This window comes from Rutilus rutilus (genome assembly GCF_951802725.1).
Source record: "Rutilus rutilus genome assembly, chromosome: 4".
NCBI classification, from domain to species: domain Eukaryota; kingdom Metazoa; phylum Chordata; class Actinopteri; order Cypriniformes; family Leuciscidae; genus Rutilus; species Rutilus rutilus.
Window position 1 is genome coordinate 31725819 of NC_140212.1, and position 13027 is coordinate 31738845.

Below are 13027 nucleotides of genomic sequence, written 5' to 3' on the forward strand. Positions count from 1 at the left end.
TTCATGAACACGCTATCTTTGTAGACCATACCTGCATGGCTCCAGCAGTTTCTCTAGCTTTGCCAGCTTCTCATATTCAGCATTTGTTGGGAGGGCCAGATTGTGCTTCTGCTGAGACAGCGTTGGGTGCAGTGCGTCTCTGTTGCACATCACGCGCTTGATCATCTCAAGGGTGGAATTCCACCGTGTTGGAACATCTTGCACGAGTGGCTCCTGAACTTGTCCAAGGGAGGCTTGCTGGACATTCAGCTCGTCTGAGTTGGCCGGACTGTGTTTGAAATGTCCGACCACTTTACGGCACTTGGCCAGTACACCATCAAAACCACCTTCCCGAAGTGACATTACAATAGATCTCTGTACAACATGCGCAACACAGGGCAAATGCTCGAATGGCAGTATCCTCCCTGCTGCCACCATATTAGGAGCGCTGTCTGTTCCAATAGAGCTGATTTTGTCAGCTATCCCCCACTGATTAGCGACGTCGAGAAACTGCCTGGCACACGCTTCTGCAAAGTGACGCTCCTCTGTTTTCATCACACCTAACGGACAAAGTAGATCAGAATAAGTTCACTACTAGTAAACAACTAGCAATCATCAAGAAGCAAACATAATGTGGTGGTAATTCGTGGTGTCGTGGTAATTAATAGGCTAAATTAAATTAAATTATGTAATTTAAAATTACATAACGTAGCCTGCCTAAAGCGAAGGAGTGAAGTTCCCAGCTGGCATCGATGAGGTGTACAGTAACGCCGAGGTAGTTATCGTTGTTGACAGATGTCCAATGGTCACCAGTTAGTGCTACACACTTCGCCTCTACCATCTTCTCACCTTTTGCGGCTTTCTCTGTGGCGTGCTGGTCATGTATTCTCCTCATGATAGTTCGCCTCGTAGGTAGTTTGTTAGATGGGTCACCTGTAGCCACCTGGAGAACAAGCTCGAGCCCATCATCTTCAACCACGCTGATGGGCCGGCAGCTGGTGGCAATCCACTGAGCGAGGAGATTAGTTAGCTTGGCTGATAGAGCTGTATACATCCGCGCTAAAATATCAAGGTGAAAGTCATCATAGCTTGCGTATATAAATCCAGCTCCCAACCCAACTTTGAGAATAGATTAACGGCGATATTTTTTTTTATCGCGCGATAAGAGTCTTGCGTTAACGCAGCACGTTAACGCTGATGACGGCCCACCACTACTTTAAATCCTACCTGTTGCCTTTCACCATCCACTTATTTATAGTAGCTGCTGTCGCATCAATTGACATGCCATCTCCTTTTCCCTCTTTCTTTTTCTATTTTTAGTCCCCGACAGCTTTTTTGCTTTATCCATCTTTTTCGACGAACTCACTTACATAACTCGTTCCTGCTCGCTCAGCGCTCATGGCGACCGCGCCCGCGCCCGCCCGTCTGATCGCGAGCGATTTTTTTTTTATTATAATTTAATTCCTATTTTTAACAACATGAAAAAGACTATTCAAACATGACATTAAAATATAAATATAAAAAAATTACAGACATTTCTTGGGGGTGCTGGGCAGGTGCTATGGTTATTATAGGGTGGTGCACCATCTTGCTGGAAAAACTCAGGGAACGTGCCAGCTTCAGTGCATAAAGAGGGAAACACATCATCATGTAGCAATTTCAAATATCCAGTGGCCTTGAGGTTTCCATTGATGAAGCTGGCACGTTCCCTGAGTTTTTCCAGCAAGATGGTGCACCACCACATTATGGGTGCCAGGTCCGAGCATTCCTAGATGAACAGTTTCCTGGAAAGTGGATTGGTCGTCATGGGCCAGTTGAATGGCCCCCAAGGTCTCCTGATCTGACCCCCTTAGACTTTTATCTTTGGGGTCATATGAAGGCAATTGTCTATGGTGTGAAGATACGAGATGTGCAGCACCTGAAACTACGGATACTGGATGCCTGTGCTGGCATTTCTCCTGCGGTGTTGCTATCAGTGTGTGAAGAGTGGGAGAACAGGGTTGCATTGACAATCCAACACAATGGGCAGCACATTGAACACATTTTATAAGTGGTCAGAATTATGACAAATAAATTATGCCAAACAGTTGATGGACCCCATTGACTTCCATAGTAGGAAAAAAAAAATACTATGGAAGTCAATGGGGTCCATCAACTGTTTTGTTACAGACATTTTTAAAAATATATATTTTTGTGTTCAGCAGTAAAAAGAAATTCTTACAGGTTTGAAACAACTTGAGGGTGAGTAAATTATGACAGAATTTTCATTTTTGGGTGAACTATCCCTTTAATAAAGTCCAATAATGGAGAGAGTGTCAGTGGTAATATCATTGTTCTTATCGGTCAGTGTTAGAGGATCTGTGTAACAACTGAGTCTTAGCCTGACAGTTAGCCTGCCCTGGACCAGGCTAGTTTCCCAGCATAAGTTGCCAGGGTAACTGAGTTTGAACTATTTTAAGTTTGCTTTATTAAACAGAATCCACCGACAATAAGTCTGACTAACCAAAATAAGCCTGGCTTGTATTCTAATCTTGTTTTATGGAACAACCCTCTGGCCTGGCAGCATAATACAGACTTTTTTTTAGTCATTTTCACAGATCCATGTGAACGGGGATCATTTTGACTACGTTGTTGACTGTTTTTAGTACATCGCTGTTGTGTAAACATGCCCTAAGACAAGACGATGATGAGACCAACATCATTAAATGATAAATATGATTATATCAACATGCAATATTCCAAAAAAAAAAAAAAAAAAAGAAAGACACTAAAATGTAGTTCAAAAATAATAATGTTCACGCATATCTGCTGTTCGTGAGCGAAACACGCGGACTGGATTCAGTGCACAGCGGTGCATCCCTTTTTACTGACATTGATGGAAAGTTTGTAATTCAGTTGGATATGTCAATAAGTAGAGTAAGAAAGTAAAACGAGGAACATATTAGGCTACTAATGTTAACTCGTGACGGTAAAGAGAGAGGGAGAGCACTTCTGCATACAGTCACTTGGATTAAAACAAAATTTTATGTCCAAGTGATAACATGAACTGCTACATGATTTATGTATAATGAGTGGTTCTCTACAATATTACAGGAAAGCGGTACAATAATCACATGACGTTATCTGAGCGCAAACATCTGAAGCGCGTATCCAGAAAGCTGCCTCAGACAGAGCATGAATAGCCTAATGAATTTAGTTTTATGTCTTTTTGTGCTTGAACGGACAAATTCACACAGAATTGTCAAAATGGCCATATCTGCGAGTATCTTTGTGAAATATAGTTGGTTATGTCTTAAGTGAACGTAAACAGTTGAAAAAGAAAATGTGCAGCTCTTAAAGTGACAGCAGCCCAATAAACCCAACCAACATTATGAAGCTGCAGACTCGGAGCCTGCATCTACAGTCCCGCACCCAGAGTCCCGCATTCTCAGACCCCTCATTTTTCGAGACAGCGCCTCCTGCTGTTCGGAAAATCGTATAACACCCTTATTCAAATGCCATTGAAAACAATAGGATGCAATACGGTCTCGTTTTATTTAAAGTTATCCAAATAAATATTTGTGTTCCCTGCTTAATGCATGTGCCAAAAAAAACTCATTGTGTTCTCTGACTAACAAATTACCCAGTAGTTATTTTTTGAGCGTGGGTGTAATTGAAAGAAAATTACTGATGGAAGGGATACAATTAGGCTACTATGGAAGCTTGACTCCGCCACTGAATAATAAATAAATAATAATAACGACTTTTTATCTCACAATTCTGATTTTTTTTTCTCACAATTGCAATATATCAAGTCTGAGTTGTGACTTTTTCTCAGAATTGCGAGATATAAAGTCGCAATTCTGAGAAATAAAGTCGCAATTGCATATTGAACTATCTTCTGAAAAATATTATGTGATATTATACTGTATTGCTACAATGTTTTTTTTTATTATTCAAATTCCAATTTTTCTTTCAGTTCAATAATGGTCTAATTAACATTATAGGCTACCTGCTAACATTACAAAACCTGTTTTTTGATATTTTGAATGCGAAGCAAAACTCAAATAAGAATAGACAAAACACCAACAATAAACAATTCTGTACTTTATTTAACGATCACCTAAGCATCATCTTGCTGTAAACAGGACACAGGAAAGAAAAAAGGAAAGAATTGTGTTAGTGACTTTACTTTTCGTCTTCAGTTGCAAAAAAAAAAAACCTCCTCATTTATAAGTCGCTTTGGATAAAAGCGTCTGCTAAATGAATAAATGTAAAATGTAAATGCATAAGGTATAACAATTTCTGGTAGGCGAATGTTCCTTCTTTTTGCAATCGCTCTGTCAAATTCCTCGACTTCACTAAAATAAAAGATGAATGCCATTGTCAAAAATATTGTGTAATAATAAATAATATTTTTTTTGCAAATGCAAATTACAAGCATACCTAGGGTGATAAGTAGGGCCACGGAGGAAATGGCTGCAACAACTTCATATCAGTTAAATTAATATTGATTCATTTTAATACTACGTTTTATAATAACTAATTTAAGTAGTCTACATAAATTATATAAAGTAAAATAATTACTCCGGCATTAATTAATTCAACTTAATAGTTTTAGGAAAAAAGGTAAAATGGTGAATCTGATTAAATAATTAATGATGACATTCTTTGATATTAACACACTTAATGTATTTAATTGGTCTACTTTAATGTCAACTAATTTTAATAAAATTTTGTCTACCAAAAGTCCAAGGTTAAAGGCTAACGTATAAGCTATCAAAATATTTTCTGGGAAAAAAGGCGAAAAAACATACATTAACGGCTCAAATTTTGTTACAAACTACTTTACAAATATTAAATGGACTATTCATATGTTGGTGTATCGATGAGCTATAAAGTAGTTTGATTAAAAAAAGAAACCGAATGAGGTATGATTCGCTAAATAAAATTGACGATACTCACGTTTCGGCTTAAGTTCTTCACATGTTTATCCGATCTAATTTGATAGGAGGCGCTGTCTCGAAAAACGAGGGGTCTGAGAATGCGGGACTCTGGGTGCGGGACTGTAGATGCAGCAGGCTCCGAGTCTGCAGCTTCATACTACTCAATAAACCTGAAAAAACCTACTGAAAAAAAAAAGAGAAAAATACTAGAAAAAAATCCTTAGCATTCATCCCTGCTTAATATTTACGGTGCTCTTAATGAAAGATAAAATATACAAGCAATAAAATGAACAGTGAAAGTAACAGAAGCTCCTACAATACATTTTAACAGGCATAATTAGGTGTGAAAATAACTGGAGGTATTTGGTTAATGAATTAAGGAAACTAATTTAATTCATGTTCTTTTGGTTTCTCAACACAATATTTTTTTTAAATGACAAATGCAATGAATATACAGCTATCTGTACTCGGCATCGGCAAGTACCAAAAATGTAAGTATCGGTATCAGACTAGTTCTGGAAAAAGTGCTATCGGTGCATCCCTAGTTTGAGCCTTTGAACATTTCCATACTAGATCTCACATCAATATTTGCTTCATATCAGCTGTTCACATGATGATTTTGTGGTAGTATTACTGTCACTGTCATTGGTTTGTCCTTTAGCACCAGCTGAAGGAGACGCAGAGGTCGTTCCAGCAGAGGATCCAGCAGAGAGAGAAAGATCTTCAGCAGCTGAGAGAGGCTGTGGCGTCTCATAAGGTGAGTCTGGAGAAGAAGAGAAGTTTGAGACGTCTCAGTCAGGACTCACTGAAGCCACTGTGTGATTGTGATGTGTGTCCTAACAGCGCTCTGCACAGACAGCAGTGGAGGACAGTGAGAGGATCTTCACTGAGCTCATCCGCTCCATTGAGAGAAGCCGCTCTGAGGCGACACAGCGGATCAGAGATCAGGAAAAGACTGCAGTGAGTCGAGCTGAAGGACGACTGGAGCGACTGGAGCAGGAGATCAATGATCTGAGGAGGAGAGACGCTGAGCTGGAGCAGCTTTCACACACACAGGATCACATCCATTTCCTGCAGGTAACAGAGATCTAGAAGAACAGGGTCATAGTGGACTTGAGCAAGAGACTCACAGAGAAACATTTCATGAGAGCAGAATGAGCCGTCGACTGAAGTGTTGATCTGTGTGTTCGGTTATTATATCATCATCAGTCAGACTCTCATCGGATCTTCTTCTTTTGAAAGAGATGCACTTATAAATGCAGTTCAGCTCTGGAAATCTCTTTTTTCTGGAAGATGTTTTGAGCTTCCAGACAACAACAGTTCAATACTTCACTAATATTTAAACTTTTTTTTATTCTTTTTTTTTTACAAACATAGGTTTTAAAAAAATATATATTTTAAAACCACACCAAAAAAAAAATAAAAAAAAAGTTTAATAGGTATGTTTTCTTTAGGTACTCAAAAAAATAAAAAACGAGAAAAAGAAAAAAAATGGAAAACAAAACCAGACCAAAACATTCATGGGACATTTTATGTAAGGAATAATGTACATCCAGCCGGTTATCATCTCAGAATAAACCCCCGACAGGGTGATGAGGACCCCGATGTGAAGCAGAGGTAAATTATCCCGCTTATTACTACTTGCCACAAGTAAATAATTAGACACGTGTCACGTTACTGTCAGTGTTGTTTTTCTGATTAGCTCATCTGTTTCCCTGGTTACCCTCATTAGTTCATTTGTATCACCTGTGTCTTGTTAATTACCTTCATTTGTATCACCTGTTTTCAGTTCATCTGTGTGTGTATTTAGTTTCCTCTGTTCAGTCTGTCCTGGTCAGCTGTTAGTTGTATGTAGAGTGTGTTATCTGCCTGTTTGTACCTTTTTGGATTATATTTTGGAATTAAACTCTTGCATTGAAGCTCTCTGCCTTCCTCACCTTCTTCCGCCTGCACACACCCGTGACAACGTGAAATATTGACTTGAGTTGAAATATTTTATTAGCTCTTCCTTAAAGCTTCCGCAAAGAAAAACAGTTTGCAACAAATGGCTTTGAGTTTAGACAAGACAGACAATTAAGGCATAATGTGCAGTTGTATCACTAAAAACAAACAATTGGACACGAAATATTGATGCAAAAGATTTTATTAGCTCATTTGTAACAAATTAAAAATAATTATTAATTAATTATTATAAATACTCTCACCTAAAGGATTATTAGGAACACCTGTTCAATTTCTCATTAATGCAATTATCTAATCAACCAATCACATGGCAGTTGTTTCAATGCATTTAGGGTTGTGGTCCTGGTCAAGACAATCTCCTGAACTCCAAACTGAATGTCAGAATGGGAAAGAAAGGTGATTTAAGCAATTTTGAGCGTGGCATGGTTGTTGGTGCCAGACGGGCCGCTCTGAGTATTTCACAATCTGCTCAGTTACTGGGATTTTCACGCACAACCATTTCTAGGGTTTACAAAGAATGGTGTGAAAAGGGAAAAACATCCAGTATGCGGCAGTCCTGTGGGCGAAAATGCCTTGTTGATGCTAGAGGTCAGAGGAGAATGGGCTGACTGATTCAAGCTGGTAGAAGAGCAACTTTGACTGAAATAACCACTCGTTACAACCGAGGTATGCAGCAAAGCATTTGTGAAGCCACAACACGCACAACCTTGAGGCGGATGGGCTACAACAGCAGAAGACCCCACCGGGTACCACTCATCTCCACTACAAATAGGAAAAAGAGGCTACAATTTGCACGAGCTCACCAAAATTGGACAGTGAAGACTGGAAAAATGTTGCCTGGTCTGATGAGTCTCGATTTCTGTTGAGACATTCAGATGGTAGAGTCAGAATTTGGCGTAAACAGAATGAGACCATGGATCCATCATGCCTTGTTACCACTGTGCAGGCTGGTGGTGGTGGTGTAATGGTGTGGGGGATGTTTTCTTGGCACACTTTAGGCCCCTTAGTGCCAATTGGGCATCGTTTAAATGCCACGGCCTACCTAAGCATTGTTTCTGACCATGTCCATCCCTTTATGACCACCATGTACCCATCCTCTGATGGCTACTTCCAGCAGGATAATGCACCATGTCACAAAGCTCGAATCATTTCAAATTGGTTTCTTGAACATGACAATGAGTTCACTGTACTAAAATGGCCTCCACAGTCACCAGATCTCAACCCAATAGAGCATCTTTGGGATGTGGTGGAACGGGAGCTTCGTGCCCTGGATGTGCATCCCACAAATCTCCATCAACTGCAAGATGCTATCCTATCAATATGGGCCAACATTTCTAAAGAATGCTTTCAGCACCTTGTTGAATCAATGCCACGTAGAATTAAGTCAGTTCTGAAGGCGAAAGGGGGTCAAACACAGTATTAGTATGGTGTTCCTAATAATCCTTTAGGTGAGTGTATAAATTATAATCTGTCTGGTTTCCAGTCCGGCGCGTGAGAGGAATTGCACAGCTGTGCTTCTCAAACTGTGGTTTGGCGGACAGAGGCCTAGGTATTTTTTTTTTTACAACTTTTGACTTGTGACATTGTGGGTTGTTGGGTTCAGTAAAGACGCAATCCCTGTAATTTCTTACATGGATCTTTCGGGTCTTTATGGTTCTTGGTCTCTGCATAATGTGACAGAGTAATGTAGTTTGTATCGTTGTCGGTGCATTTTATGATAAACGAATCCCTTCTTAGGTGTCGATTTCCTTCTCTGCCTCGTCTTGCCAGATGTAGTTGTACATCAAACCAAACTTTCCGAACAAGACCAATGGCTGTGTGTGGTGACAGCACGTCCAAATGTTTTATTAGGTGCAAGTCTGCTGTCGAGATCGGGGGATGATGCTGACTAATGTCCTTACCAATCTTGCGAATTTGTTTAATGGTAGATTTAAAAACTGCATTGCTGGAGTTAAAGGTAGCACTCTTCAGGATGTCAAACTTTTTGAAATATCTGGCGATACCAGTCCTGATGGCCATATAGCTGGCTACCGAATAAGTCTGGCCGTTTGCATTCTGAACAGACGCATAAAAGGAGCGTAGCACCTTATTGAGCTCTTCTGCCTCATACCTATCATAATCCGTCGCATTTTTTTCTCACTTAGCCAATCTTTGAGAATTTTCATTGGCCATAAAATTATTTTCTGTTAGTTTCGTAGCAGTCATCTTCTATTCTGTCAAGTTCAGATTCATTCAGCTCTTTGTGTCTCGTGGTTGTTTGTTCTTCGGAGTGAAGTTTTTTTGTTTTGTTTTTTTGTTTTTTTTTAACTGTGGAGTCGTCTGATTCTATCCATTGCTGAAAATATTTTTTTTTACCATATATGTTGAAATTAACGCTGAAGTCTTCCATTGTAACTCGTGCTGTTTGCCAGACAGTCTAAGACAGCGGACTGACACATTAAGCATTTAAGTAGTCCATTCAAGATGACTCGTAGTAACCCGGATGAACGGTGTGTTATTCATTTTGGTGGTTGTTATCGGGGAATAACACACCTTGGAATGTTGTGACTGACCAATCAGGATCAAGTATTCCACAGAGCCGTGTAATAATTAGTTGTTAAAATAATGTAATATGTATATTGGAATAAGACGTTGTTCTTAATAAAACGTTGACCACCAGTTTAAGAACCGCTGCTCTAATCTGGTAACATTGATGGCAGAAAAAATATGTGCTCTTGCTTGTCCAGTGTGAAACAGTCGTCAGACTTGAACTTAAACTCAGATTAAAATGAATTAATTAATTAATTGTTAGGTATTGACATGAGAAATGTGTTGCAAAATCAATGTTGCAAAAAATCTGTTGCAGAGATAAAAATTGGATCAAACCTCTTTTACAGCAGTCAGGCACTCTTTTATTTTATTATTCTTATTTAATCATATACTTTTTTTTGCAATACTTAACTTTTGTGCAATTATTATTATTTTATTATCCAAAAAAAGAATATTAATACGTAAAAAAATATGGAAATATAGCATGCAGCGTTTTGAAACCACAAAACCTGACCACTAATCTACTCGTAGCCTTTGAACTGTTTTTCCTGAGCAAATCTACTTAACCCTCAAACCCTACTTAACATTTATGTTCTTAGCTAATGTTTTATCATCCAAAAAACAACAACGATTGACTAGGCAGTTCACATATAGTGTGTGACATGCTATAATTGTCACAGTGGCTGGTTTGTGTATCCCGGGTGTCCACTAGGTCTCTTCCCCATACTGTCACCATTACTTAATGAACTGCATTTCCCATAATCCTTGTCTGGACTCATCACTGATCATTGCACTTAGCTGTTCCCTATCACATTGTTAGTATCTGTGTATATATACCCTGTCTGTTTAGTGTTTATCACAGAGTCCTTGTTATTCGTCACACCACTTTGGAGGTCTGTTTTCCTGCCTGTTCTTGTTTTGTTTCTCGTTTATGGATTGCTTATATGGTTTTTGACCCCTGCCTGGACTGGTTTTATGATTTACGGATTACCCATTAAACTGCTATTGGATCTACCTGTTTCCTGTGTGTGGTATCGTGACAATGATTTGTTGCTCTAATCTCATATAATGAATATGAAGAAAAATGTATCTGATGCTGTGAAAGAGCTTGATTTAGTTCAGTTACTAAAGATGTCAAGATCAACAAGAGCTGCTGAAATCTGACAGTAGTGCAGGTTATTGATGAAGTGTGGAGGTGATGAGCTTTGATTTCTGTTTTCTGTAGAGTTTCCAGTCTCTCTCAGCTCCTCCTGAATCTACAGACGTTAATGACAATCCCTTCAGGTCTCTCTCCTCTTTTGATGGCGTGAAAGAATCTGTTCGTCAGCTGAGAGACAAACTGGAGGATTTCTGCAAAGAGAAGCTGAAGAAGATCTCTGACAGAGGTAAAGTCCTGGAGATTCATCAGCTCTCAGAAATTATCCCCCATCATCTCATATCATGTAGAAGATCATATTAGAAATGTCTTAGGAACGGATGCAGGGATCATTTTCTCTCGACATGATAATCACACTCTTCATGTCTGTTGATTTCCACAGTCACTTTCACCAACATTGTTCCCAGAACCAGGAACGACTTCCTACAATGTAAGTCACTAAGAAAACAAGCAGAGAAACTCACTGAGTGTGTTCATGTTCTTCCTGTAGAAGGTGAAAGAAAACATGACAGAAGAGTTTTAGAGTTGATCATGTAAATTATGATTTGCACAGGTTATCTGGTAAACTGTACTGAGACTCTACTGATATATTGAACATGAAGAGTTCAGCTATAATAAAAGATCAGACAGATTCATAATTCCTGATTTTCTCTCCATCAGATTCCCATCAGTTCACTCTGGATCTGAACACAGTGAATAAACGCCTCCGTCTGTCTGAGAGGAACAGAGTGATTACTAACACTTACACAGTTCACCCGTATCCTGATCATCCAGACAGATTTGATGTGTGTCAGGTGTTGTGTAGAGAGAGTGTGTGTGGATGCTGTTACTGGGAGATTGAGTGGAGTGGTTATGTGTATATATCAGTGTCATATAAGAGCATCAGCAGGAAGGGAACGGGTATTGAGTGTGTGTTTGGATATAATGATCAGTCCTGGAGTTTGTTCTGCTCTTCCTCCAGTTACTCATTCTATCACAATAACATAGAGTCTAAACTCCCTGTAAAGTCCATTAGCAGTAGAGTAGGAGTGTATGTGGATCACATTGCAGGAACTCTGTCCTTCTACAGCGTCTCTGACACAATGAGCCTCATCCACACAGTCCAGACCACATTCACTCAACCGCTCTATCCTGGGTTTAGAGTTTATACTAGATCATTGGTTGATTATGATTCATCAGTGAAACTCTGTTGATGGATGAGAACAGACTGTAGAGAGATACCCATAATACTTTGAGCTGCATGATAAATCAGTAACAGTGAGATGTTATAGAGTCTCTTATTTTCTCTTCATTACATTAATACTACAGCTGAACTTCTGTCAGTGAAATAACATGTCAGAATAAATGTGTGTAATGAATCCTCATATAGACAGGAAGATCAAGTGTGTGTTTGAGTTACGATGAGTGAAGGTGTGTATTTTCTCAATTTATTTGATTTATTACAAATAAATATTTTATTATATTTCAGTTATATGTCATTCAGTTCTTAGTGTGACATAAATACTTTTTATATGACTATCAAAATTACCTTTGAATTGAAATGATCACACACAGGATTCATTTAAACTGTTATTCCATAAAATAAATACACTGAACAAAATTATAAACGCAACACTTTTGTTGTTGCCCCCATTATTCATGAAGATCTAAGACTTTTTTTATGTACACAAAAGGCCTATTTCTTTTAAATATTGTTCACAAACCTGTCTAAATCTGTGTTAGTGAGCACTTCTCCTTTGCCGAGATGATCCATCCACCTCACAGGTGTGGCATATCAAGATGCTGATTAGACAGTATGATTATTGCACAGGTGTGCCTTAGGCTGGCCACAATAAAAGGCCACTCTAAAATGTGCAGTTTCATCACACAGCACAATGCCACAGATGTTGCAAGTTTTGAGGGAGCATGCAATTGGCATGCTGACTGCAGGAATGTCCACCAGAGCTGTTGCCCGTGAATTGAATGTTCTTTTCTCTACCATAAGCCGTGTCCAAAGGCGTTTCAGAGAATTTGGCAGTACATCCAACTGGCCTCACAACCGCAGACCACGTGTAACCACACCAGCCCAGTACCTCCACATCCAGCATCTTCACCTCCAAGATCATCTGAAACCAGCCACCCGGACAGCTACTGCAACAATCGGTTTGCTTAACCAAAGAATTTCTGCACAAACTGTCAGAAACCGTCTCAGGGAAGCTCATCTGCATGCTCATCGTCCTCATCGGGGTCTCGACCTGACTGCAGTTCGTCGTCGTAACCAACTTGAGTGGGCAAATGCTCACATTCGATGGCATCTGGCACTTTGGAGAGGTGTTCTCTTCACGGATGAATCCCGATTTTCACTGTATAGGGCAGATGGCAGACAGCGTGTATGGCGTTGTGTGGGTGAGCGGTTTGTTGATGTCAACGTTGTGGATCGAGTGGCCCGTGGTGGCCCAAGTGCTCACTAACACAGATTTAGACAGACTTGTGAACA

At 39.5% G+C, this 13027-nt stretch overlaps 1 protein-coding gene across 1 annotated transcript; it reads left to right on the forward strand.

The window, feature by feature from the left end:
• Window positions 1–5349: 5349 nt before the first annotated feature.
• On the forward strand, window positions 5350–12022 carry LOC311289054 (tripartite motif-containing protein 16-like protein; the record flags this gene model as incomplete). Its single annotated transcript, XM_084406814.1, has 6 exons — window positions 5350–5448; window positions 5566–5661; window positions 5748–5981; window positions 10621–10780; window positions 10934–10981; window positions 11212–12022. 6 exons carry the CDS (start codon window positions 5350–5352, stop codon window positions 11742–11744), a joined length of 1170 nt encoding a protein of 389 aa, XP_084262940.1. The 3' UTR covers window positions 11745–12022.
• Window positions 12023–13027: the final 1005 nt, after the last annotated feature.